The sequence below is a fragment of the Dasypus novemcinctus genome, chromosome 7 (assembly GCF_030445035.2).
Source record: "Dasypus novemcinctus isolate mDasNov1 chromosome 7, mDasNov1.1.hap2, whole genome shotgun sequence".
Classification (NCBI taxonomy): Eukaryota; Metazoa; Chordata; class Mammalia; order Cingulata; family Dasypodidae; genus Dasypus; species Dasypus novemcinctus.
In genome coordinates, this window is record NC_080679.1 from 62,762,543 (window position 1) to 62,790,065 (window position 27,523).

General features: G+C 33.7%; 1 protein-coding gene across 1 annotated transcript in view; it reads right to left on the reverse strand.

The window, feature by feature from the left end:
• The window catches only part of ZNF804A (zinc finger protein 804A), a 319,510-nt gene extending 300,868 nt beyond the window's left edge, over positions 1 to 18,642 (reverse strand). The window contains exon 1 of the mRNA XM_058300525.1: positions 17,900 to 18,642. Within this exon, the coding sequence (XP_058156508.1) occupies positions 17,900 to 18,010 (111 nt within the window). The 5' untranslated portion in view covers positions 18,011 to 18,642. The remainder of the gene's footprint in view (positions 1 to 17,899) is intronic.
• Between the last annotated feature and the right edge of the window lie 8,881 nt (positions 18,643 to 27,523).

The window sequence follows — 27,523 nt, forward strand, 5'->3', positions numbered from 1 at the left end:
GATGCACAGTTATTACTGTACCCTCTCAAGGAACTTAACATATGAGGGACAGACTAGCAATGGTGGATATTAGCTCTGGTTCTGGAGACAGATCTCCTGAACTTGAATGACAATAGATATAATCAGAGTACCTTTTGAATAGGGTTGCTATGAGGATAAAATGTAACAATGCAAATACAATGCTTGAAAATGTGTCAAACATGCTATGTACAAATTAATGCCTCATTGCAAAATTACATGAGTCATGAAATACGTGAAGTTGCAAAATTTTCAAGCACACAGAAATTGCAGTCCATTAAAACAATTATGCTATCTTTGACCATAAGATTTTTTCATTGCATTCATTCTTTTCCCATTTACTATTTTAGTTCTGAATTGATCACAAACCCATCAACAACAACAACAAAAAACTCTTTCAAGCAAATATCTCAATACTGAGGGGCATTTATAATATTTTTAAAAATTACAGAGATGACCAGAAATATTAAGGTAATTTTTAATACTTCTACTTATTCCCAGTAAATTATACCGTGCACTTTCTAGGGTGTAATACATCCCACTTGAGAGAGCACTTCACTAGACAATAAATTCTGGAAGAAAACACCCATGTCTTTCTGGCCTTCATCTTGTTAACAGTAGCTAGTACAGTGTCTGACACATAGAGTAATCAATAAGTGTTTGTTACAGGGATAAATAAATGAATGAATATAGGAACCACAGAGCAGTTATATATAATTTCTTGAGCACCAGACAGCTAATTATCCAGGAATAATTCAAAAGCACATCTCCAAAATCTAAATTCAATGCTCTTTACACTGTCAGTTTTTCCATCTAGAAATATTTTTTAAATACAATTATATGTAACTATATGGACATATGTGCTATTGATATAAAAATGATAATGGAAAAAATTTGTTATGAAAATTATTATAGTTCCTAAATTACAAACTTAAATACTAAAATATTAAAAATATTTATCTGCCAGTGTGGGTTGAAAACAGGGAAAATATATTTTATCTCAAAAACAGTTTTTTTAAGTGCTGTTTTTTGAAAAATGCTTTTTTTAAACAAATATTAGATGTGGAAAAAAGTTTTAGGGATATATGTCAAAATTTTGAGAGTATTTTATATATACATAATATTTTCTTATTTTCTGAAATTTATAAATGGACATAAATGAATGTCTGTTTGTATTTGCTTCCTTCTATTTATCTCTGTGATTTTCTGTCTACTTATTGATCTATATATCGATTATTCTTGTTAACAGGAAATGAAAGATATAGAAAAAATCAATTAAAACTTTAGAAGTCTCACTTTCGAACTAAACAGCAGCTATTATCCTATTAAATATTTACTATAATTAAAGATGACAGTCTAACCTTCTCCTTAGATACAGAAATTATAAAAAACATATTGGTAGGGTGATCATGTTTATAATTGAAGAAATTGATTGTGAACTTAGTATACTTTTTATTCCACCAATAATTATCCTACTTCTCTACAGAAGTTTTATTATATTTCATTTCAATTTCTTATTTTCTTGTTTTTCATTTGAAATTCTCCTTCTCTGTGTCTCTCCACTTACTGTCATATTAGATTCTCCTTGAGAGTGATTTTCAATAGGCTTAAGCAAAAGAAATAGGTATTATCCAGCCAGCCAGCCAGCCAGGCTGCCCTCCCCTCTTCTATGCCCTGATGACTAAACAACTAGATAAGAAAAGGTAGATTGTCAGGTCATGTTACTACTCTGCTTAATTCATATTTGATGAATAAATGAGCCCATCTGTCAATTTTTAATTAGAGACGATTGTTAAAATAAAAATGAAATCACTTAGCTCCCCACCTATTATCAAAAACACAACCTCTCTTCAACAGTCTTCTTTCTGCTGAAAATTCTTGCTTACTTCTTGCTCCATTCTGTAAATCAATTTACAAAACTAGCTATTTTTAGCAGCTAATTAAGCAGTATATTTTACTTATATTTGTATATGTCTCTGTCATACTATTTTTCCTTTTAATTTGTATTAAAGGAAAGAAAAGAGTTATAATGCAATACTTGACTCACAAAACAGATCTGATAGATTTATAGGCAATAACTGACATGTTATCATTAAATGTGATTACTCTTTAGTTATTTTCCAAATGTTTCCATACAAACTGCCTTTATTAGTCTATGTGGAAACAGTTTGCATTTTTTAATTAGTTGAATAAGTGCTTGCTATGATTCTTGGACAGACCTATATAATTACATAATATGAAATGCAGACATTAAAAGCTACTATATACACTTCTTTGGGGATACTTGTACACTAACTTTTTATATATATATTTGATTTGTAATTTGATATATTTATAATATTATACATAGATATAATTGGAAATGCTTTTAAAGGGTAAACTCCAGAATATGATTTTGCAAATACGATTTCAAATTTGTATTGTATAACTGATTGACCTCTGCTAAGGTTATTTCTTTATAAATTAGAAGTGTGTATTTTACTATAGGAATAATATAAAAGGCTATGATTTATTGTGTTTGTGACTAAAATACAACCTAAAACAGAATTAGGTTGAACCACTCATAAGCACTTATAACCTTTGACAAGATAGTTAGATTCTATTCAGTTCCTCATCTGTAAAATGCAGATAACAATGATACCTTCTTGATTAAAAATAATACTTTTTTTAAGCATACTGGTTTATGCAAAATATGAACTTTCAAGAAAAATTATTTAAGAGTACAATATCATCTTGTGAACCTACACATTTAAGGACATTTACCATCAATTTTATTTTTAACCACACAGTAATTTTTTCCAGTTTTTCTTATTACAATGAACTATGTTGCCTTCCTTTATTCTCTACTTCAAAACGGTACTATAATATTTCTCAGCATAACATCATTAACTCTTGAAAATATTCATATTCCACTCAGACACCTGGCAGCATTCTAGACCATATAGTAACCTTAAATAGAACAATGAAAATTTTAAACGTGTTTAATATATTTTTAATCAAAGCTCATAAATATATCTGAGATTCTATCTTGGTTAAAAGATAATATATATAAAAGTTTACTCTAGGGCCAGACTAATGCAGAGAAAGAATAGGAAAGCGCTTTACAAATCTCTCCAAAGGCTGCTGAAAGGCTCCAACCTGATTACTTCCTGTTCACACATCACAAGGTGCCTTTTTCTCTTCCACCCTCTTTCACTCCTCCGCAGCACAGCCAGCAATTAGAAGAGAATAAATTTCTAGAAGCTTACCAAAAAAATATTAAAAGGTTTCAGATCTTTTCATTTTCTTGTGTTCTCCCTGAAAATAGTCTGAGAAAGATGGAAGGATAACCTACACTTTAAGAACTGTCTAAACCTGAAAGCCAAAGCTAGAAATGTGTCCTGCAAATACTAGAAAATGGAGTGCTTCTCCCATCTTATTCCTATAAATGAAAAACCCAATAAAATATCCCAGAAAATGATAGTGTACTTCCAGCTATAAAGAGCTTGCAAATAATTCCAGTTGTCTACGCTTAGTGTGAAACATTTATTATTCCTAATGGTAAATAGAAGATTGCAAACACTAGGCATAAAAAAGGGTGAGGAAAATCACAGAGTAAAATGAATGCACTGGAAAAAGATGTTATCTCTGAATTTTACTAAAAGCATGTCATCTTTTACTAATTTTTTTCTATCTTTTTATACCTTATAATGTATGCAAAATATACCATTTGGTACTTGACTTATTTAATGTAATTAAACTATTTATGTTCCATTACCTATTAGAAGAAAAAGAAATGTGAAAATATCTTTGTTGAACACCTTATTGATAAGCTAACAAATTGCCAACAATGCCAATTTTAACTAATCATCAGGCATAAACACATATATAAAGCTCTATAAGTTGGATGTTGATTAGTTGATCAACACAATGATAAATGAACAGCATGAATTTAAAATGATTAAATATTATGAAATACATCATTATCCTTATTTTGTACTTGAGCTAGTATACATACAAAGCAAGTTGAAAAGGAAATTAGCCAAGTTAAGTAATTTGACTCATGAAGCCAAACCAAGAAGTAGAATTTGTTCTGCTTATAACTTTAACTATATTCTAGCTAGGTTTTCCCCCCTAGTTTCAATTTTTTAAAAATAATTAACAAAATATTGCTGCTAGCTCTCTAAAGGATCTTTTTAATTTTTTTTTTTTGAGGTGTGGGGGGGAGGGAGTGTTGATGTGAATGTATGACATCCAAATGTTCTGCTGGATCAAATCCATTCACCCCAAGCCAGATGTATTTGTCCTAAAACAGTTAGAGGCACCTGGATGCACATAGATTCCTGGACCCTACCCATGGATATTAAGATTTAGGACCTATGAAACTAGGTCCAGAGTGTTGTATTTCCTAAATAAGCCCTAGGTGATAATTATGATCATCTACTTTTAGAATATGTGTTCTAGAGAACTTTACTTCCACAGACAAACCTAGGTAATCTACTTATAGGCAGTCTATAGCTGCTAAATTTTATGATCATATCCCTGGTCTATTTTTTATTCAACTTCACTTACTGTCCCTACCATTCATTTGTCCTCTCTCAGGTTCTATCTGAAAGGTACAAATACATATGTTAGTTTTGGAAAGGAGGAAGCATGTGTCTTTTTAAGATATAGATAATGGTAAATATAACAATAGCATGGACTATGTGTCAGATCCTGAAAAATGCACTTCCCATATGTTATTTAATGCTTATAATAATCCTGCTCACACATATTCATCTTTGAGCATTTCAGTGGTAATTATGTATAATTTATATAATATGTTTTAAATAGCATTTGATGTACAGCAAGAACTCAATGAATTGTAAATTTGGCTTTTTATAGTTAAAAAAGCAGAATCTGAGAGAGGCTGAATACCTGGTCTAGGTTACATAACCAGAATTCAAACCCAAGTGTCTCTAGTTCCAAAGCCTGAATACTTTTTACTATAGAAAAAATGGGAAAGGAAATGATCAGAAGGACGAATAAAACACCATCAAAACTCTTCATATGTAAAATCCAGCAAAATGTTCGTTTCCTTGAAAAAAAAAAATTAATTCCAAAATTGCCCTAATCCTCAACAGGTTTCTTAGTATAAAATAACCAAAATTAACTCATTAAATGAAGCATAAAATACATTTTTTGGCAGAGTATTAGGTAAGGAACAGATTCAAAGGTGGGCCTGTTGAAGCAGACTTGTTAAAGAACCAAAACTGGCATTGCTTGGGCAAAATCCCCCCAGTAAAATAGTAAGCTAGGAATATTGCAGCTGGTTTTTTAGCTCCAGGCACTTTCCACTGACAAGCCTGGTGCATGGCCACTGGCTACTCGCTGTAGCTCCCCTCTTGCCTTAACACTGCAGCAGCTGCTTCAAATAATTTCCAGTTGACCCTGTGCCTTTGTGGCATTTTGCCTCTGAATATCACTTCTTCCAACATGCAGTTAGGCGCAAGCCATCAGAAGGTAGGAAGGCAGAATAAGTACATTCCTTATATCATTGCATGTCATGGACCTTAGGATTGTTGAAAAGATATCCAAGTATCATTTTAAGACATCATCTCTAGCTGACTGTCCCACATGAGTCCAAAAATCCAAAAGGATGCAGAACTCAATTCAGGAAACAAAACAAGAAATCATTTCAGGTAACTTTCAGTCACTGTGGTGGTTTTTATGTTTAGTAGATTGACCATAGAATTTATCATCCAAACGAAAATAATTTTAAGAGTTTAAGGAAGTACTATTATTAATCAAGCCAGAATAACAAGCATAAATGGAGACTTTCTCAGTCAAAAAAAGGGTGTTGCACCACCCTACTGTTTAAATTTATATACCTTCTTATCTTAGTTTACATTTTTACATTTTTGCTTAATGCCCGAGTATTTAATGATCTTTTTTAAATTAAAAAATGATCCCTAGTAATTATGTTCATCCAGTAGAACTTTGGAGGTAGAATTGTTTCAGATTTCCCAAAATTTTACCACAGCTATTTTCAGAAGAAACATGGAGACAGGCTGAATATTGGAATAGCAATATCCTCTCTGCTTTTCTAGAATACCACAGGGTATGGTGAAAAAAGAGAGAGAGGGAGAGACACAGGGACAGTGAGGGACAAGAGAGATTGTGCTGTGTGCATATATCTATTTTTCCTTGTGCCTATGAATAGATATTGTACCTAACTTCTGTAGAATGCTAAGAGATAAGAGAGAGGAGTCTCTCATATGATCTATGTTCCTATACTTTATAGAATAGTATTGGGATAGTATTAAGTAGTCAAAATAACTGGAACGTTTGGTGCCTGAAAGTCTAATTAGACTATCACATGTGAATTGAATTACTGGCATAGTACTTTATCAAAGCGATTGAGCATTATAAGCAAACAATATCCTCAGTATTTAAATTTTTTCTTACATCATCAAATTATGCTTACATCTATGCTAAGCACTGTTACTATTATTATTTTTTATTTCACATATGCTTTACTGAAGAAGAATGCGGCAATAGATTGTCAAACTGTGGCTCTCCAGGGCAGAAATATATAATGTGGTATTTCTGAAATTCTATTAATATCAGTCTACTGGCAAACCAGCCTCATATGTTTTTTTAATAGCAGTAAGTATCATAATAACAACTCCTATAAGTCCTAATCCATAAAAATTGTATCTTTCATGTTGCAGCAATAATTTCAGTGATTAGTATAATAAATAGAGCAGTTTGTGTTATTTTGTACTATCTGTACCTTTTTCCTACGAAATGCAATCGAAATTGTTATGGAGGAAATTCCATTAAATTTTAGCAAAACTTGGAGATATTGTCTCAGCTTTTTTCCAACTACTTTTCTGCAATATTATTTGTTGCATTCATAAAAATAAGGACTATATTTCAAAGTATTACATATTTCTTAATTCATGTTTCAGCTATTCTTATTTCAACAAATGATGGGGATCACATTCCATCTTTATTTTGCTAATAATGTAGTTCATGAAAATTTCAATCAAATTTCATTATAAATTATCTGACGTTAAAGTAAATGAAGCATTAAGAATCATGAAAATAGTAGGTTGAAGGGACTCAGAAGCACCTAGAAAAGTATAACATTAACAGTGAAAACGGATACTTTTATAACCAAGAATGGCTTTCTAGTAAGGGTATATTTGGGCAACAACTCTTATCTTAGCACCATCTTAACAACAAATGCTTTATGTGATTGAGGTTAAGAATGACCAAAATTAATAATTTGATTAAATATACAAATAAAATACATAGCAAATATATCACACCTATGTTGCATTTCCATACTGACTTCCTGGTCAGTGAAAATGTAGAGTTACTTTTTGCTACTAAAACTGTGGTAATTATATCAGACAAAACTATTAATCTGTAATTATTTACTGTATGATTATTACTTAGCTAGATGAGAGCAAGAGGAAATGCTATGCCGCCCCCTAGTGTAAATATTCATTTTGTAGCAACAGAACTGCAGTAACGCAAGAATTAGAAAGTTATTATGGGACAGAGTTAAAAGAAAGCCTATGCTTTCCTCAAGAATCAGATTTCCAGCAGTACAGAGTATAGTCCATAGGCTTATGCATCTAAGAATGACTGATCTGTAATAGCTCCCATTGGATTTTCATCTCTAGCTCCTAAATATCCAAGGCTACTCTCTCATATTTAAGAGAGACTTTAAGCATTTTGAGGGACAGGATAAGTATGTAAGAGATAACCCGGGTAAAGTAAGAAAAAATATTTATATAATTCATTACTAATGGGGTCCAAATTATGTAAATTCATACATATTGAGTTGAATAATATGAGATTCAAATACGATTATGAATAATGCTAATAGCTAATATTTATGGAAGGGTTATTATATGACAAACTTTATTCAAATTTCTTTATATATATTATCTCTTTTGATCTGCAAACCAATGTCCCTGGTAGGCATTATTATCAACTCTATTTAAAGATACTAAAACTGACAGAAAGAAAAGTGAACTTGACCAAGGGCACAGAGCTAGTGAATAGTTGTGGTAGAGACTTTTCTTGCTTGATCGATATCCATTATCACCTAAGTTCCTTACAAACATAACACTGAATTTACTGGTATTAACAATGTGCCTGGTTTAAAACATATCATGTTTCCATCCTTCCTTGTACTCAGGAGTGGTTCTGTGACACTGCTCTGGCCGAAGAGATGTAAGCAAAAATTTTGGATGGGACTTCTTAGAAGGAAAGACATTCAACTTTTTGTCCTTTTTTCCTTACTCCTTTTTCTTGTTTAGAATGGAGATGTGATGGCTGGAATAGTAGCTGCCTTAAAACCATAGGAAATACACCAAAATATCACAGTCATTAGTCATGACATTATTGAGCAATTTAAAGTTAGAAAGCGTCTACTTGCATATTTCTTATTAAATGAAAAAATACTCAAATGTAAAACACTATTTAGATACATAGTTGATATGTGAGGGATTTTGGTTATAAACAGCAATACTTAACTAGTTACAGAGGTAAATCTAGGATTTGGGGCTGAGATCCATCTTGTTTTAAAGAGTTTGTGTTTTCAACCACTATGTTATAGTATAAGAATAAGCATTTTGATGAAGACATTCCAAATTGTATGCTAGAACCAAATCCCAGAATGAAAGCTGCTATCCTCTTCACCTATTACAAAGGCATTGTAATCAGATATCAGGTGTCTTCAACAGTGAGTGGTGATTTGCTAAATATTAACTTTTCAAGCAAATACATGAAGGCAACTTTGTGGCATTTCCTTGGGAATCACTGAACCATGCTACTTGAGACATTTTCATTAAACAAAGAGAGAATGCATATTTTATCCCAAATTTATGTCCTGACCAGTTATAGGAAATTCAGTACAAATCTCTCATCATTAAACCACTTCCTTTTCTGCAACTGGTGTCAACTTTCTATCTGTAACTCATTGCCCACAAATCTCCTGCTTTCCACAATCCATTTAAGCTCCTTGGCAACTGCCAGAGTTGCAGAACTTCTCTAACACCACTTCAAACAAAACTTGCTTGTTCCACATTCTTTAAGTGTTCTCTGCCTGAAGGACGGAAACAAGGCAATAAGAATGGATTAAGCTATGAATTGCTGTTAATACTTTGAACCCCAGTGGCAGAATTTGGAAGACAGGCTCTAAAACTAGGAGTAACCAGGCCTCTGTGCCAGAATACTTCGTTTGTGTTAAGGAGAGAGCACTGGGGTTCAGAATAAGGCTGTGCTTAATTCAATTTCACAGGAGGAGTCAAAGGTGAGCCCAAGAAACCTGAGTGCTCCCCACAGAATTCCCGACCCCCTCTCCTCCTTCACCACTTCACTGCCACTGGAATTATCAGAACTAATCTTATCCTACCCTATTCCCATTGATGTTAATCACCACAAGAATTCCAGACTCCAAAATTCTCTCCCATTGCCTGGACTTCATACGATGTAATACATGGTTACATGCATCCCCTTTACTGGCACAATCCTCTGTTCCTCCATAAGTTCTAAAATCCCTGGCCTGGGATGTCTTGAATTCAGAAGTGTCCATTATCAATATAACTTCTATAATTTGAAACACTTCATTGAAAAAAACACATCTTTTTGTTTTGATCATGATGGAACTAGACAAAACCAAGATCATTCCCCAATCATGCTTCAGCATGGACAAAACAAAAACACTCTTTTTGTTACCAAACATCCCAGCTGCCAGTTAACACGAGAGAAAGCTTCTTTCTTACCAATTAGAACACTTCTACAGATCACCCCCACTCTATTGCTCTGCCCATTAGATGAAAAGTACTAAGAAGTAATCATTGAATTGGCCCTGCTTTCTGACTGTACCAAATCCAGAATAAAATAATGCTTTACTAAATCCTCCACCAAAAAAACAAAACAAAACACATACAATTCCACATCCTATAAAATTCCTCCTTACACCTTCTTCAAGAGAGTCTCAAAGGGTCTTCATGGTGTCCAGTCTACCTTGTTCTAAAGAGTAACAAAAACCATAACTGGATTCAACTAGAGTTGTGTTCTTTGACTGGTGGGAAGTGCCATCATTCTGTATATTTTTCATGCTTTTATTTTAAATCCTTCATTTTATATAGCTCAATTTATAGCCTATTTTCTTAAATATAGGCTGCCAAAATGCACACTTTATATTAAATTTTAAAATACGTATTTCATTTAAAAATAAGCTTACTTTCTTAAATATAAGAAATGTGTGTGTGATAAGCTACTGGAGTTGAACAGATAAGACAATTTTATATAGTTATAATAGGTATTTTGGGGGGGTTATTATCACTGAGAGATAGATTTTAATCTGGATAAATATTTCAAATAAAGCTATTATAAACTTCTTTGCAAAATAGCAGAATATGCCACAATAAGGACTATTAGTTTTAAACCTAAATAAATACTTTAACTATATCAATTTTACCTATTTCCAGTTAAATCCAAATATGATTTATATTTCAGAAGGTTGATCTTATTATAAAGGAAATATTGTAAAGAGATCAATAGTATAGCACATTTCTCTAAAATTATTTAAGAAAAAAAAATTTTTGTAGTCTGAAGCAGACATTACTACCATAAACATTTAGTATAGTAAATGTTCTTACATTTAGAAAAGTATATACCTTTCTTCCAGTGGTGCCAACCCATTATGAAAGAGTCCAGAACACTATGTTAGGTAATGGACTTTGTTTTACTGTGACAACTAAGATTGAGTTTTAATTATTAATTACTCTACTTTATCTTATACTATACTAGCAAGTGCATTGTAATACCTTTATAAAATTAATGGAGCTTTGCAGTTGAAAGCACCATCATAATGTAGTATAAATGGAAAGGATTTTCTAATAGGCAATGGATATTTCAAATGAGATAAAACAGATCATATGGTTTCAGGTCAAAATTTTTAGAAAAGGAAAAATAATAAAATGATAATTGCAATTTTTGTGTTAGCATTTTAAAAAGTGATAAACAGTTTTCTTAAATGAATTCTCACTGCAGAACACCATACATTATAACAATTTTTCCAAAAAGATTACTCAAAGTCCTACTGTGCAGCACTAGTTTTCATGTTTCAACAGAATTACTGGAGGACATTATTCCAACTCTTATGAACATAATCATTTAAAAAATACAATTTCCTCTCTACTTTCAATGAAATGTGCTACAAATAATTTAGCTGAATTAAGTATGCTGAAAGTATAAATTACTTAAAGAATAAAATTATATTCACAAATTAATTTTTTAAAATGACAAAAAAATAGAAAAATACCAAAAATGTCAAGTGGCCTGAGTAATAATTTGAAAATGAAAAAAACGTATTACCCTCACATATGACAATATGGATGACCCTTGAGTATACTGTATTGAGTGAAATAAGTCAGACAGAAAAGGACAAACATTGTATGGTCTCACTAATATAAAGTAAAGATGATAAGTAAATTCACAGATGTAAACTCTAGAGTGTAGGTTATTAGGAGATACAATGTAGGCTTAGAATGGGAGCTGATGCTCAATGTATGTAGGGTTTTTAATGTTTAGTGTGAAAATGTGGAAATGAATAGAGTTGATGGTGAATTATAGGGACACTGCTGGTTTATAAATGAGATTGTGGATGAAAGAGGTAGTCTGTGGATATAAATGTCAATTGAAAGGAAACTAAATACTCATCTAGAGTATGTATAACAGTGATTTTGGTGGTGGATGAACACTGTGGTTAATAGTATAATATAAGAATATTGTTTTACAAAACGTTAAGAATATGATGATACATGGAAAAATTACAACTACTATAACTTATGGATGACGGTTAACAGTAATATTGTGATATTTTTGGAGCAATATCAAAGATGATATTATATCAATTCTAAGAGACAACTGTAGCAGGTATAAGGGGGTATGGAATTTTTTCCTTTTGGAGTAATGAAAATGTTACAAAACTGACTGAGATGATGACAGCACAACTCTGTGATAAAAATTAGAACCACTGAGTATAAACTTTGAATGTCTTGTAAAAAACAGGAGCTGTATAACACAGGGGAACCCAGTGGTAGAAAATGGGCTATGGTTAACAGGACAAATATGAGACCATTCTCTCATGAACTATTATAAATGTATAATCCTAATATGGGTTGTTAATATTTGGGTGGGCTGAGGAAAAAATACACTAAATGTAAGATATGGGCTATTGTTAGCAATAATATTTTGGTAATGCTATTTCATAATTTGTAACAAAAGTTTCACATCAACACCAAGGTGTTGGTGGTGGGGAAATATATGGGGACCCTAAATGTTGGTATGAATGTTTGTTTTGTAAGTTCATGACTTTTATTATATACTTATTGTTTACGTAAGTTCATGTATGAATGATATACTTCAATAAAATTTTATTTTAAAAAACATATCACCCTCACATACTCATGTTTTGTTATTAAGATGATTTTCCCAGATATCTGACCAGAAGAAAACTACTAAGCATGTCAACCCTCATATAGTAAGCAGATATTATAGAAGAACATGAATATGTTGAACACATTTGAATACCATTTGCTTCCTAACAGCTGGTACAACAAAGGGTACATGTAGAATGATAAAAATGTTTAAAAAGGGTACCTGTGGAATGATGAAAATGCTTCTGTCTACCCACAGGTAAAATTTGTTTCTTGAACTAAACAGGAAGTAAAATAGTCACATGATTTCATTGGTTAGTCAGGTATTGTAAATTAATTATATATAACAATAAAAAGTAGTTTAGACAGTGGCAAACTGGGAAGTACATCCTTCTCCTTTTCTGAATGGCATTTAAATCCAAACAATTTTAAACATTGTGTACACTAAAAAAACTACTTCTGAAGCCTGACTTTGGTCCTGAATACAACCATATGGAACCTCTGGACTAGATGGTACTTAAGCTCTTGCTGCTCTGTATTTTCGGGAAAAATTTAAGTACTTTCATCAGTCACTGGGAAAATACTGGTGCAGAACTGAGAAGTGAAGGCAAGATATAATGCCACTGTTTGAATTTCAGCTAAAATAACTCAATCAATATTTGATGAACTAACAAAGGTGTATGGGAATCAAAGGTATTAACTGACATTTGTCTTAAAATATTTCTAACATTTTTTAGTAGTTAGAATATCAATAATTCAAATATTACTGACTTGCCTTACCTGAAGAAAGTGTTCTGAAAGACGCACATGATGTAAAGTTTTGCTAGAATAAAACACAACAAATGTAGCAAAGAACACCTTATGTTCAGAAAAGTAGAAGACACTAGATGGTCTTTAATACTGAGCATGTAAGAGTTGAAAGCAATTTATAAGAATACTTGACCATACTGATTATATGAACAAGTTTATAAAGTAGGAAAGTTTTGGGGTATATTAAGATTCACCCTAAATCACCCTCACTCCAACTTCCCTTGAAGATTTTAACAATAATATATGTATGTATATATATACATATATATGCATATATATTTAGTTTATCAGCACCAATTCAATACCTAGTCTCTTTAGTCTTCTGTGCAATCTTAAATGTACCACTAAAGTTGGTTTCAATGACTTGAGAAAGGTTTTAAATTACATTTTCTGGGAGATGTTAGAACATGTAAGGGAAAGACATGAATAATAGTAAGTTATATTAGATACCGATAATTAACACGAAAGGCCATACAGTGGGTTTTAAAGATTTATTTTTAGAGACTTACTATACACACAAAGAAAAAAACACAGAATTTTTCATACTTTAAAAAATTAATAAATGTGAAAACTTCCTGAGTTTGAAGAAATCTGCAAACATGTCAAAGATATGAATTTCTTCAACATATTTAAAATAAACAGGATCGTAGTACATGACTAAACCCATCCTAGACTGTGGCACCTAGAAGACTACTTGGCAACTGAAGCATCTCAATTAATCTGAATGAATTAATTTAAAAAAAAGTTGAGAACCAATTAATAATGCTTCTTTTCTTTGATAATCCTGGTACTTAATTTACTTGTAATTAAGGGCAACTTACAGAGACAAGGCCTAAGCCAGACAGAAATTAGTGTTGTTTGCATATTGAAAGATAAGAAGGCAAATAAATTTGAATTCAAATTATTTTATGGATCTGGCACCATGTCTCCACATCCAATAAGCAGAAAAGCAAGGTATCCTCAGTCAAATGGATGACACAATATAATTTCTTTATCAACATAAGAATCATTTTACCACCCACTATGGATTCCATAATTTAGTAGATAAATGATAAAGGAAATGTGTCTGGGGTCAAGAAATCTACATTACACAGTGATATGTGTAACTCACTGTATAAGCTCAAAACAAACCAGCCATTCTTTTTCAATTCCATCCCCAGAAAAATAACACATAATTGAATTATGAGATATAAAAGTACTGACTGACTAACGGGATGAACAAATTAGTAATGATTTCCAAGGTTCCAGAGGCAAATCCCAATATTCATATTTAAAGTAGTTATTTTTAAAAAATATAACTAGGGCGAATAAATTTTGTGGAACAAATGCTAAAAAGGTATAATTAAATGTTTATACAATGATGGGTTGAAATAATGTAAAGAAAAAGAATGAGAATACATGGAGGAAGGTAAACTTTATTTATTGCCATCAAGCCTAATAACTTAGAAATAGGAGCACTTTTAAAACAGCTTGATTTCACTCTACAGAATTAGAGCTATATCACAGATATGATACAATTTAAAGCAGTTATCATGACAAGAGGTTTGACCTTTACCTTTGCTTGTAAGAGATTACAAAATGGAGATTTGTATTATTTTTAGTTAAAGTGTTCCAATGGAATATATTTTAAAATCTTTTGGATAAGATCAAGAATCATAGTGGGCCTAGTCTTACGAATATGTTTGTATTTTTTTCCTGGAAATTAGAATTTTATGTTTGGATGACATAATATGACCTATGGGAAGGACTGTCCATTTTAATGATCTCCTAGGTATGAGTGGCAGGATTACATTCTGGATTTTAAAAATATAGTAACAAATCAGTGTCATTGAAACGTGAGTTGCACTAGTTATTCTATAAGTAACTTCCAATTCATGAAAGAATATAGTGTTAGTAGTTACAGGCTATCTTAAATTTAGACCTATATATTTTTGAAAAATATAAAATAATTTTTAAAAAAACTGTGAAATTAAAGAGTTTTCAGAACTCATTAAATATCCAGTGATTGAAAGTGATTGGAATTTCTCTAGATAAACTCAAAACACTTTTACCCTGAGAGGTTTTATGGTTTCAGTTGTGCATTTCTGATATAAAAACACTTAAAATATTATTAAAATTCTTTCAACTTAAAACATTCAATATGCAAGAATGTGATAATGTATTTAAAGGCAAAATTCAAAATATATCAAAATCAAAAGAAAAGAAGGTAGAAAATTCTCAGAATTATTACCCCATGAAATTGGGAAAAAAGCATGATAAGATGTTTTTACTTGAAAATTTTCAAAATGTAATGTATATACATTTTAAGAAAATATTTGTGTTGCTTATTAAAGTTGCTAATGCTTAGAAGTTTCAGATCCAGTTTTATGTTACCTATTATCTTTTAGCCTGTAGTAAGTCCTCAGAGAATCCTATGTGCTATAAAGAACACATTTTTAAGTAAAATATAGACAAATCATTTTAATTAAAAACATTTCATTTATTACATCTAGAAACTCTTATACTTAAAGATAGCCATGATATTCCCTTAAACAACAAAACTACTTCAAAGATATCTAGAAATCATACATAAAACATATATTACCTTGTAAAGAAATACTTTCAGATATATTTGGATCATATATGAAAATCAGCATTATTTCAGTTAGTGTAAATCTCTTGTAAAGGAAATACAAACTTGGGCAACTTATGAACACAGCCTGCATGTACCAGTTATGAATGTCCTACATCTCTTCCATTATAGTTAAGAGAAATACTACAGGAGCTATTTAAAAGCATTTTATGCTTGCTTGTTGCTTCTGACATTTGTAGATATTTAGATTTATTAATCTCACTTAGGTAACTGCTTCTAATCACCCACTTTAATCACAAGCTTACACTGGCAAATATATTAATAGACTTTAATCTCTTTTATTAATATGAGTGATAACCAATCAACTTCAAAACACACAACAAACAAGTCAGCATAAATTGTTAGAAATTAATGATTGAAGTTTCAAGATTAACAGAATTTTAACATGTTGAGGTTTGAAAAATGACTGTTTAAATTAATTATAATTATTGTGTGGTTTTATCACCCACAGCGTTATTTTAAGTATGGAGATGAGCTCTTGTTCAGTAAGTTCGCCTTTCCCACAAGTGAAACTAAGTTTAAAAAACAACCAATGATGAACCGAAATGAAGGGTTTCCCTGAATCCCAAGTTGAGTTCTCTAAGTAGGGTCAGAACACTTTCTATAATTCCTTTAAGCTCTTGCTTAGGACTCCACCAAGAAAGACTGAAAAGAGTATTTGCACTTTCTTTTATTCAACAACAGGAATGATCACATCCAGAAGAGCAATAAAAGCAATAAACTAGTGCTGCTTTTTGATTCTTAAATGAGCTGAGAAGAGCCAATAGATTCAAGGGAAAAAGAAAGAAGTCCAATGCATTATGCCAATGTCAGAATTCACTTAAAACTTCAGATGAGAAATTTTCTTTCTTGGAAAACCCACACCTTTGAGATATATATATTCAATCAATTAGAATCATATTCTAAGTTATAAAAAAAAATAGGTTAAAATATTTACTTTGGTGTTTAGTCTGTCCATAAGCTTCCATTCTCTACACAGTCAAGCTAAGTAATACTTTATAAAGGGGGATGAGGTCTGCTCGCTAATGGACCCAGACACATATTTGTATATTATCTTCTTACTCTGGCTTTACTCTCTCTGCAGTGCTCATCCTTATGAGCTTACCCTCAACTTCTTTTTTCCATTATGGAAGTGTATACTTCTTTAGAGATACCAATGCATGCCAGTTCTGCAGGGAGGCTTTTGTAGCTAAGATTTGGTTTGGATGAAAAGTATGAGCTATTTCCCTCAATGCTCAGCCTATCTTCTCCCACCAATCAGGAGTGTTCTTCCTCTTAGAGTGCTGAAAGATGAAGCCTGTGGTCCACTGAGAACATTCCAGAGACTGCATGAGTTCTTTTTGTCTAATATGTTTCCTAGTAGCTCTGATAGTGACAGAGGGATCGCCTCTCACACTTATCCCCAGCCTCTTTAGAGTGAATAGCTGGAAGTTGTCAGCATGAGTTCTGGAGTCACTCTGCTAAGCTTAGTCCTGATAACTTCACACTAGGTAAGTTTGTTGCCAATTTTTCAGGAGACAGCCTGAATCCAAACTCCTAAAACCATCACCCCATCCCTCCCCGTCCTCCGCGCCACCAGCTCCCTGCCTCCATCAGAGACTCTAAGATCCTTATTCACCTTCAGCTCTGAACCGAAAGATGTTATGGGGTCACTTGGAATTAGAGTTTTGTGGTTTTTTCCCTTTCTTTTGTAAAGAGGTGGTGTTGACACAATTTACTACAAATAAGAAGAGACTGTGTTAATCCTTCAACGTTAGTGAGTGAAGTAGAGTGTCCGAAAGTGTCACAAAGCCAGGATACAGCTTTCCTAAGATCCCCATCTTTTCCTTGACAAAATTCTCACCCCACGCCCATAGTATAAATAAACGAATACATTATAAACCAAATTGGATCGAGACACCTGCAAAACCTTACAACAACCTCAACTAAGCAAGCACACCTTCCAAATGTCCCACTAGGTGGGAGGGAGGGGGAGAGAAGAGAGAGAGGGAGAGAGAACAGAAGCGATTACCAGAGTTTTGTTGCCGTTCTTGCTGAGAGGGCCCCGGAAAACTCCCTTGATGTTGCGAAAGTGTCCGTTGCTGAGATGCGTGGAGCTGATGACAATGTAGTAACACTCCATGAGGCAGCCGCCGCCTCCTCCACCGCAGCCGCCGCTCCCATGCACCCCGCGCCCGCAGCCGCAGCGCGCCGGTGCCGGGGAACTGTGGGCTGGGACCCGCCAGCCGCGCACACCGCCGCCTCTCTGGCACGACCTCCGGGGACCGGCTCAGTACACCCCCGGGCCGCGCGCGCTGAGGCGTCCCCGCCTCCGCATCCTCCCTGCGCTCCCCTCCGTGGCTTTTTCTCTCCCTCTCGTCTGTTTCTCTCCTAATTTGCCTTGGGACGTTGAGCCATGGGAGAATCCTGGGCCCGGAGAGGAACAGTTAGACAGGAGCGAGAGAGCTGGAGTCAGTGCTGGCGCGGCAGCCGAACGCAGCCGGACCGCGGGAGCCGCCCGAGAGACAGGCGCGGAGGTGGCGGCGGCGGCAGCATCCCCCGCGCCAGGCGCCCGCACTCGGAGTTGCTGCTGCTCGCAGGCATGAGTGTTATTATAGTGCGCGGCGTTGCCGGTCCATTGCACTGAGCCAATGGCAGGGAGCCACTGGGCTGATACTGAGAGCTGTCAGAGGAGTACATCTGTCACCGCAGCCTCCTCCCGCCCTCCCCCGCCGCCGCCGGGACCCACAGCCCGTGCGCGCCTGGGAGCGCGCCGCGAGCCGGGCGTCCCCCGCGTGCTGCGGCGGCCTCGGAGGGCGAGGAACGCGACGGCCACCGCGGGCGGGAGGCAGAGCGGCCCGTGACCGAGAAGTGGGAGACTCCTCTAAGGTGGGGGCGGAGGGGGAAATGAAGAGTCAGAGATAGCCTGCCTGGCGGCCCGGGGTGGGGGAGGGGTGGGGATTAAAGAAAGGAAGAATTCAATACCAAAAGCTTCCCACCGCCTCGAATCCCGAATCCCGGCAGGTGCCAGCTGCGGCTTCCCTCGCAGTATAGTTGCTGCCCGTTACGTTTCGCTTATTTGATTTTATTTCTATATTTTGGTATGGAGGCCGATATCCTGCTCAGAATCTTATAGAAAGGAGGAAAGAAAATGCTCCCACCCCCACCCCACCCCTTTATAGAGAATGCAAGCGCTGGTATTGCTGATAATTGGGGCGGGGGGAGGGGGGAGTTGTGGCGATGCTGTATAAGTGCATAAAGGGTAAACACAGAGACACCTGGGTTCTGTGACCCTCATCTTGGTATTTTCACCCACCTGCCCTGAGAACGTCAGTTTTCCCGCAATTGACATAGATGAGTGGAAAGGGCGGCTTTGCCGCAAAGAAGCGGCTGCCAGGAGCTTGCTTTGCATTTCCCTATAGTTCTCCTAATACAAAGAGTGGTAGGCGAACAAAAGCTTTCGCCCCAGAAGCGACCTGAATGGAGAACCTCCTGCAAACGAACTAATGGATTTGGCACGGAAAGTAGGGAATGGGGTCTTCTGCATTCCCAGGAGGTAGACCATCGGGCTGGGTTTCAAAAGGCCAGCGCAGCCTTCGGTCTGGTTGGCCCGTCCTCCCTCCCACCCAGTTGATTCTCTCTTTGTGCAAGTTTAGCTCCTCTGAGGTGGTGGTGTGAGAACAACCCATCAGGTATATATAGGACTCATTAGTCGGCACTTAAAAAGATCAATAAAGGCAGTGGGAGACCGGAAGATGGTGCCTTCAGTGGATTTACTGAACACTTTATTTTCCACTTTCCTTGAATGGCTTAATTGGTTAAAGCAGATTCCAGACATTCCAATGCCCTTATATCATAGCAAACTGTACTTTGATATAAATTGTATTTTTCTTGTTTATTTGGAGGTCAAGACCAAAAGACATTCCATTCTGGACTATAGGGTTTATTTAGTAGTGACCCTGAAAACCACGATACAGTACTTAAATGAATGTGCCGGTTTGATTTCACATTTTTAAAGAGGACAAGAGGGAGAAGAAAGAAACAGTGTTCATAAGGGAGACAACTGTCACGTGAATACATTCTTAATCATAGGTGGTAAAAGAAGGGAGTAGTAGATGTATCTAAAAAGAAAGTATTCATTTGTCATGCTTCAATTAAAAGAAAGGGGGAAAAAGTTTGTGTGAATTGATTAGAGTTATTTAGAAGCACTTGGCTACATTTCTCAGGTATCCACTTGGGGGAGTCTGGAAGTCTTGGGAGAAATAGCAGGAATTTACAAAACTTCTATACTCTGTGGAATAGATCACCTAATGATTTGTTAGAACTGTGTGAACTAAGTATGAACACAGTGCTGGGGATGGGGTCTTTAAATGATCTCCCCTGATATTGTGTGGAAAGTAAATCTATTTCTGACTCCTATCATTACAGAGTTAATTTTTATGTATATTTTGAAGATGTAGGCATTCTGTGGAGAAATAAATTTGGGTAGAACTAATGACCTGTATGGCTTCCATTACATTGTTTGAAGTTTTGGAAACTTCATTATTAGACAAAAAATAAAATTTACTATTACTGAGCACTGCCAAGAAATCTCCTAAGGAAATGGAAGAAGAACCAAGTATGAAAGGATAAGATGATGTTGTTTGTGCACATACTAGTCATAATAATCCAAGCTAGGTCTTTTTTGCAATGTTTTATTCCCTCAAAATACTTCTGGTGAAATGTTCAGATCTTACCTGCAGCATGAAGTTCAATTCCTAGTTCAGGAAACAGGAATCTCACTTACATGAATTGTCCCATGAAACAAAATATCATATATACAGAATGTCATATTGTGTTCTAAGTGGCAGATTTTGCATTTAAATATATACTTATGCATATATACATATGCACATATATGCATATATATGTATATACACATCTATACATAAAGGAATGTGAAATATACCTGTTTTGGTGCATAAAATTTGTATTCGTTGTTTCTCTACACATGTGGAAATGTATCTCAAAATTACCTAGTATTGAGTGTGATCTGTATGATTCTGTATCTACACCTTGAACTTGCAAAACCATATATTTCAGAAAAGACTGTAGATTCCCTTTGTTTACTCTTATTCCCAACTGAATGTCCACATTTAATCCCTCATTCAAATTAAGCTAATCATACTGTATACTTATTATGCCATTACAATGAGCTGTGTTGGTAGCAGACTCTATTACATCAACTTTAATGTTCAAGAGGGAAATGAGCCACCACCATGTAAAACACTTCCTTCAGGGAACAAATGTGCTATCTGCTTTTGAAACAAATTAAACTACTAAACAGAATGGAATTCGTATATCCAAACTTATAGAGAACCTTTTAATTTGAATTTTGTTAAAACAGAGAAGAGAGAAGTAGGAAATGGGAACTTCCCTATTAGCTAAAAAAAAATACTTTTCTATGGCAAATATATTTAATTAGCAAACAATGATTAATTATTGTGTCCTTCTATCTTGCTGATCCCATTTCTTTCCTTTTGTCATGGTAGAGAAAGTAAGTGCTTGAAGAAATGTCTTTAGACTTCCTATCATGTAACAATATCGTATGTTATCCATGCTCTATTCCTATTACTTAAAATAAGTGATTTTGAGAGTTTATGGATTAGGTTAAATATTTAACTGCTTATTGTGTCTGAACCAATATTTCTTAATCAGAAAATATTTTAAAAAATATTTTGTGGGATAATTATAGATCACTTATGTTCAAATGCCAACATTCCAACCAAAAGTATTATAACTAAAAATGTGAATGTTTTAACTGACTGGCGTTAATCTAAAATAATTAATTTTAGTCTTTTATTAACAAATCAATTTTACTGATAAATATTAATAAAGCATGCAGTTCATCCAAAGTGTATAATCAATGGTATTTGGTATAATCATAGAGTTGTGCATTCATTATCTCAATCATCCTTAGAGCATTTTCATTATTTTAGTAATAATAATTAACAAAACAGATAAACTAACAAGAAAATTCTTCTCCCCTTGATATTGCTCTGCTTCCCCTGCTGTAAATAGATACTATTTCTGGCTATTCTTGCACAATTACTGTTTTCTTTATTAAGCAGTTTTATGTATAGATAATATATGATCTATCCAAAGTTTACAATCAAAGGCCTTTAGCAGATGTCCTTTTAAAAAAATAATTTTATTAATTCATATTAATAAAGTATACAATTCATCTAAAGTGTACAATCAATGGTATTTGATATAATCACATAGTTGTGCATTCAAAAATGGTCAAAAGACTTGAAACGATAATTGTTCAAAGGAAAAATACAAATGGCAAAGAAACACATGAAAAAATGTTCAACATTACTAGAGATTAGGGAAATGCAAATCAAAACTACAATGAGATATCATTTCATACTTATTAAACTGACCGCTATTAAAAAGTTGGAAAACTTTGAATGTTGGAGAAGATGTAGAGAGATAGGAATGTTTATTCACTGTTGGTGAGAATGTAGAATGGTACAACCATTGTGGAGGACTGTTTGGCAGTTCCTAAGGAAATTGAATATAGACTTGCCCTGGGACCCTGCAATACTATTGCTAGGTATATACCCAGAAGAACGGAGAGAAGAAACACCTGTACACCAGTGTTCATAGCAGCATTATTCATGATTGCCGAAAGTTGGAAACAACCCAGTTGTCCATCCGCTGATGAATGGATAAACATATTGTAGAGTAGACACACAATGGAATATTCATATATGCAGCAGTAAGAAGAAATGAAGTCATGAAGCAAATGAAACATGGATGAACCTGGAGGACATCATGTTGAATGAAGCAAGCCCGACACAAAAGGACAAACACTGTATGATTGCACTATTATGAACTAAATATATTATGCAAACTCATGGAGTTAATAATAAGAATATAGGTCAACAAAATTTGAATGTATGGATATAATGTATTTTGGGTATGCATTAGGTGATAAGATATTTGTGTTATTTCCATCTGTTATTGTAAATAAAGCAGCTATGAAGTTTGTATACCATAAAAATAAAAAAAAAAAGAATATAGGTCACCAGAAAATACAAGGAGGGTAGAGAATGGAAAGCTGAGGGTTAATCTGTGCAGAATTGGTAAAAACGTTGTTTGTAAATCTTTGAAAATGAATAGAAATGGTTAAAGCATATCATGGTGTTTGTAACTAGCAGTGATATTGTATGGGTAGGATTGGTTGAAAGGAAAAATCTAAGGTCATGTATATTACTAGAAGGAAAGCTAAAGATTTTTAGTCTTTTTAAAAATATATTTCCTCCTTTCTATAATTGCAGATCAAAGTAAGTTTCTCTATGTTTTTTGCTCATACTGATTTACCTCATTACTTTATCTTGCTTCGCTTAACCAAAATCTGCATGTTGTTTCTGCTCAGCAACTGAGTATTGTTCCTGGTCTGTCCTGGTCCACAGACTAGATTTTAGGACAATACTGTTGTCTTGATTTATGAAGCCAAATTTCTTCTTCCTTTTGCAGACCAGTCGTTGGATCCCTGGTTCCTGAATCTCTATCCTGATTCACTTAGTCTGGTTCTTCCAGAAAGAAGTAAATCATCCTTGAGTTCACCTGCTGCTTCTGAGACCATATGTTATTTTCTCCAAATGCCTGATTTTCATACTTCCTGTCATGACATTCTCAGGATGCTTTTACTCTATTCATCTGGATAACTTCCCATCAATAAATTGAATAGTCCACAACATAAACCACTTCTGGGTCCCAGTAACTCCATCTTCCCTGAGTTTCTGTGAACTGAGTTCTTATTCTAATGCCACTCTGGAAAACAAAAATTCATATTCCAAACTTCTCAAATGTGTCTGTGATATATTTTTAGTGGTCATAGATTATGTCAAGGGAATTTAAAATTTTCTTTGAAGTAACATAATGATCTTAACATAATAAGTATATTATTAATCATCTGTGTAACTGTAATATTGATAATTTATAACTCAGTGCTGCCACTATTTACCTCTTTTGTTTGCATTCGTATTTACGATCACATTGGTTCCAAGTATTATTGCTTTAATTGCTTTGGACTAATGAGGAAGAACTTAGGAATTTAACCACATAAATAATTCATTTGTTCTAAAATGAAGCCATAAAATATGACGCCCTGCATGAATAAAGGTGTGGCATATTTAAGTTGGAGAAAAGTGGTAGGAGGACAAAGTCCCCCTATAGCAACCATAATCAGCATATTCTTTAGGCGTGCTGAGATCAGTATTGGTACACTAGCACTCATAAATGTAGCTTTCGTGTTTTGAGGTAGGATTTGATAGTAAAAAAGCAAGGTCATCTGCTGTATTAAATTAAGATTTTAAATTTGAACATTTTGCCTGTTGTATTGCTATTTGATTCCTATTTTTTTGTTTGTGTTTAGGTAAGAGCTACAAACATATGGGTTTTATAATTAGGTTGATGTTAACATATTTGAGTAAAATTATGCTATGAATAAATTTGATCTATGCGAGGGGATCTTTTAAAAGGACCTATATGTTGTTTAAGGATGAGAAACACTGATATATGCTAATTGTGGGATATGTGCTGAAGAACCAGTGTTGACCTTCTCTGCAGCTAAATCTGTTACTGTATGACTTTAAGGATGATGGTTATTTTTAAGGTAATAATTACCAAATATATATATATATATATATTTCTATTCCCTATATTCCTGGTGCTATTTTTCTATTCTGCTGATTTGAAAATTTGGGAGCCATTATAAACAAAGCCTAGTTTTTCAAGTCTAATGCCCCATCAATTTTAAATCTTACTTATCACAATTATGAATCAAAACATGTTGCCAGTTAACTGTAGAGAGCTAGTAATTATAAGACACAACTAAATTACAGAGACATTATAAACAATATGGCAATTTGGAATCAATGAAATATGGAACTTATACTTGGGTAGATACTTTCACAATTAATACCTTACAAGAAACCCCTTTAAGATATATCCAACTAAGCAACTGTGTAATATTGGAAAAATAATCACTCAAACTTCTTCAACTTCAGTTATTTTACCTCTAAAGAAAAGGGAATAGCTAGATATTAATCATATCTGTTTTCAAGCTTTAATTCCTCTGATCCTCTGGCACCTTGCTTAGAGTCAATATTGGTTCAGTCTGAAAAAACAGAACATCAACTTAGACCATTATTTGAGGATGTGTGTCCTCAATTGCTGGTGGTGGAATTGTAGCAACTATGAAAATGTGAAATTTAATGCAAATGTAAAAAGTATCAGAGAGAAATTTAAAAATTTGTTTTCTTACATCCAATCCTAAGAGATAAATTAAAGAATCTATATTATCCACTTCTTTCACATTTATAAAAGAATATTGACATGTTATACCTATAAAATATATTTAGCTAATACTGTGAGTGGCTATTTATATCTTTCTTACCCTTTATTTTCCAATTCTAATAAGTAGCCTTTGGATAGATGCCAGAACAATGTAAATTTAAGAGCCAAAGTTACATTTCTTATATGCTGCCAAAGAAATTAATATAATTGGATATTACATAACTAATTTACCAAAAGGCATAATGTTAAGATGCATTATTTTAAGTAAAGAAAATGATGAACAATTATTACATTTCTATGTTTTATAGGCTTTTTGGAAAGCAGTCTGGCAACATCTTTTACAATTAAAATTGCATATAAATTTGAACCAGGCATTGCATTCCTAGAACCTCTGTAGAATAAAAGTAGCAGTATAAAAGGATATTTACAAGAATATTTAAGGCAACACTGCTCAATTGTTCACAGTGATACAAAACTTGGAACAAAACAAATGATAATTAAAAAGAGAATAATTACATAAATTATGATACATATCATAGTCTAATATGCATCCATTAAAGTAATCAAGTACAGTTATACCTATTGATTTGGTAGGATTCGCTACTTTTTTAAAAACCAAGGAGGAGTTTGAGGAGTTAATGATAAATTGTGAGAAATGTTTCTGATAGGTCACATAAGATGAGATTAGGGAAGAGATCTTAAATTGCATCTTGAAGGTCAATCAGGACTTTAACCAATCTGTCTCTGAATTATACTAAAAAGACTATTGAGTTTACAAAAATTAAACTCCATAACAGGGTTTAACAGACTGAAATGAGAGATTTTGTGGGAATACTTCTTTATGTATGTGAGTATATTTAGGAAACACATGGAAGGGTTAAGGCTCAATAGTATCCTCCAACAAAGCATATCTCCACTGGACCTCCATTCTTCTTTAACACACCTTTTCCTGGTAAGAGCAAGAAAATGTGAAAATTTTCACTGAGGTTTCAAGATCATATTCACTTAAAGCATAATAAATACAAATTTAAACTAGATATATTTAATATTTCTCAGGGTTTATAAGGTAACGATGAAATGTACACTTCAAGATATCAGATAGGAATTTTAGTAGTGTAACATTTATGAAAATAAAGTTGGAAATGTCTATCAGAAACCTTAAACATGCTTGCTGTTAAGCAACATTTTTTTTCCTTTCGTCTATTCATCCATATTCCCCATCCTTGTTCACTATCTACATAGCTTTGACTTGTTTGCCAAATGGCCCAGGCTCCTATCACAATTGCTGGATTCATGGTAGGCACCTAAACCAAGAAAGCTCAGAGTCTCATGCTAAGTGTTATGGGTCATTAATGTTTAATGTTTTGTGTGCCTGGGCTCAGAGAAGCTTGGAAAGTACTTGGTGGACAGTATTGCCCACCATATATATACATATATATATATATACACTCTTCTTCTACATAGATCAATATTAGAGAATGCACTGAAATTCATATTCTTGTGATCTACTGCTTTCATATGCTGTTTCCTTGTGATGCCTCAGAATCCTTATACAATTACCCACTTAAGTTAGTTTCATGAATTGACCTTTTGTAATTGATTGAATCTGTAACCTATGTAATTTTTAAACACTTTCACCAGAAATCTAATTTCTACTTGAACATAATGAAGAAATCAGCTATTTGTTATGCCATTTTATATGACACAAACACCATAACTGATATAAATTTAAACAATGGGAAATTAGCTAAAAGATACAGATAATCCAAAAGATATATTAATGTATGTAATATATTAAATATTATATCTAATATACAATTATTTAAATGTCTTATATACAAATATGATATATAGTAAAATATAACCGCTTAAAAATTTTAGTGATATGAGGAAGGCCATGAAGATGATGTTATAAAACTTGCAGGATATAAAACTGCATCAGTATACAAACAAGAATCACATTTGCTGCCACACACACATATCCATTCATGTACAACACATACAAAAAAGAAAAAAGAAAAAAAAACACTAGTTTAACAATTTTTAGGTAAACTGTTATTGATTATGTTTCTTTCAATATTTTCTGCACATATCTATATTGTAAGGAAGCATTTTCCATTACATGAAGAAAAAAAATGTTGTAATAATTATCAATTTTAGGAAAATTATGTTAATTTGATCTAGTAAAAATAAGAATGGAAAAATAAGAAGTAACAAAAATAAAATAAATAGTAGAAAAGAAAAATAGGACCACGTATATAAATTATCATAATAACTGGGAATAATTTAAATTATTCTATAAATAGAA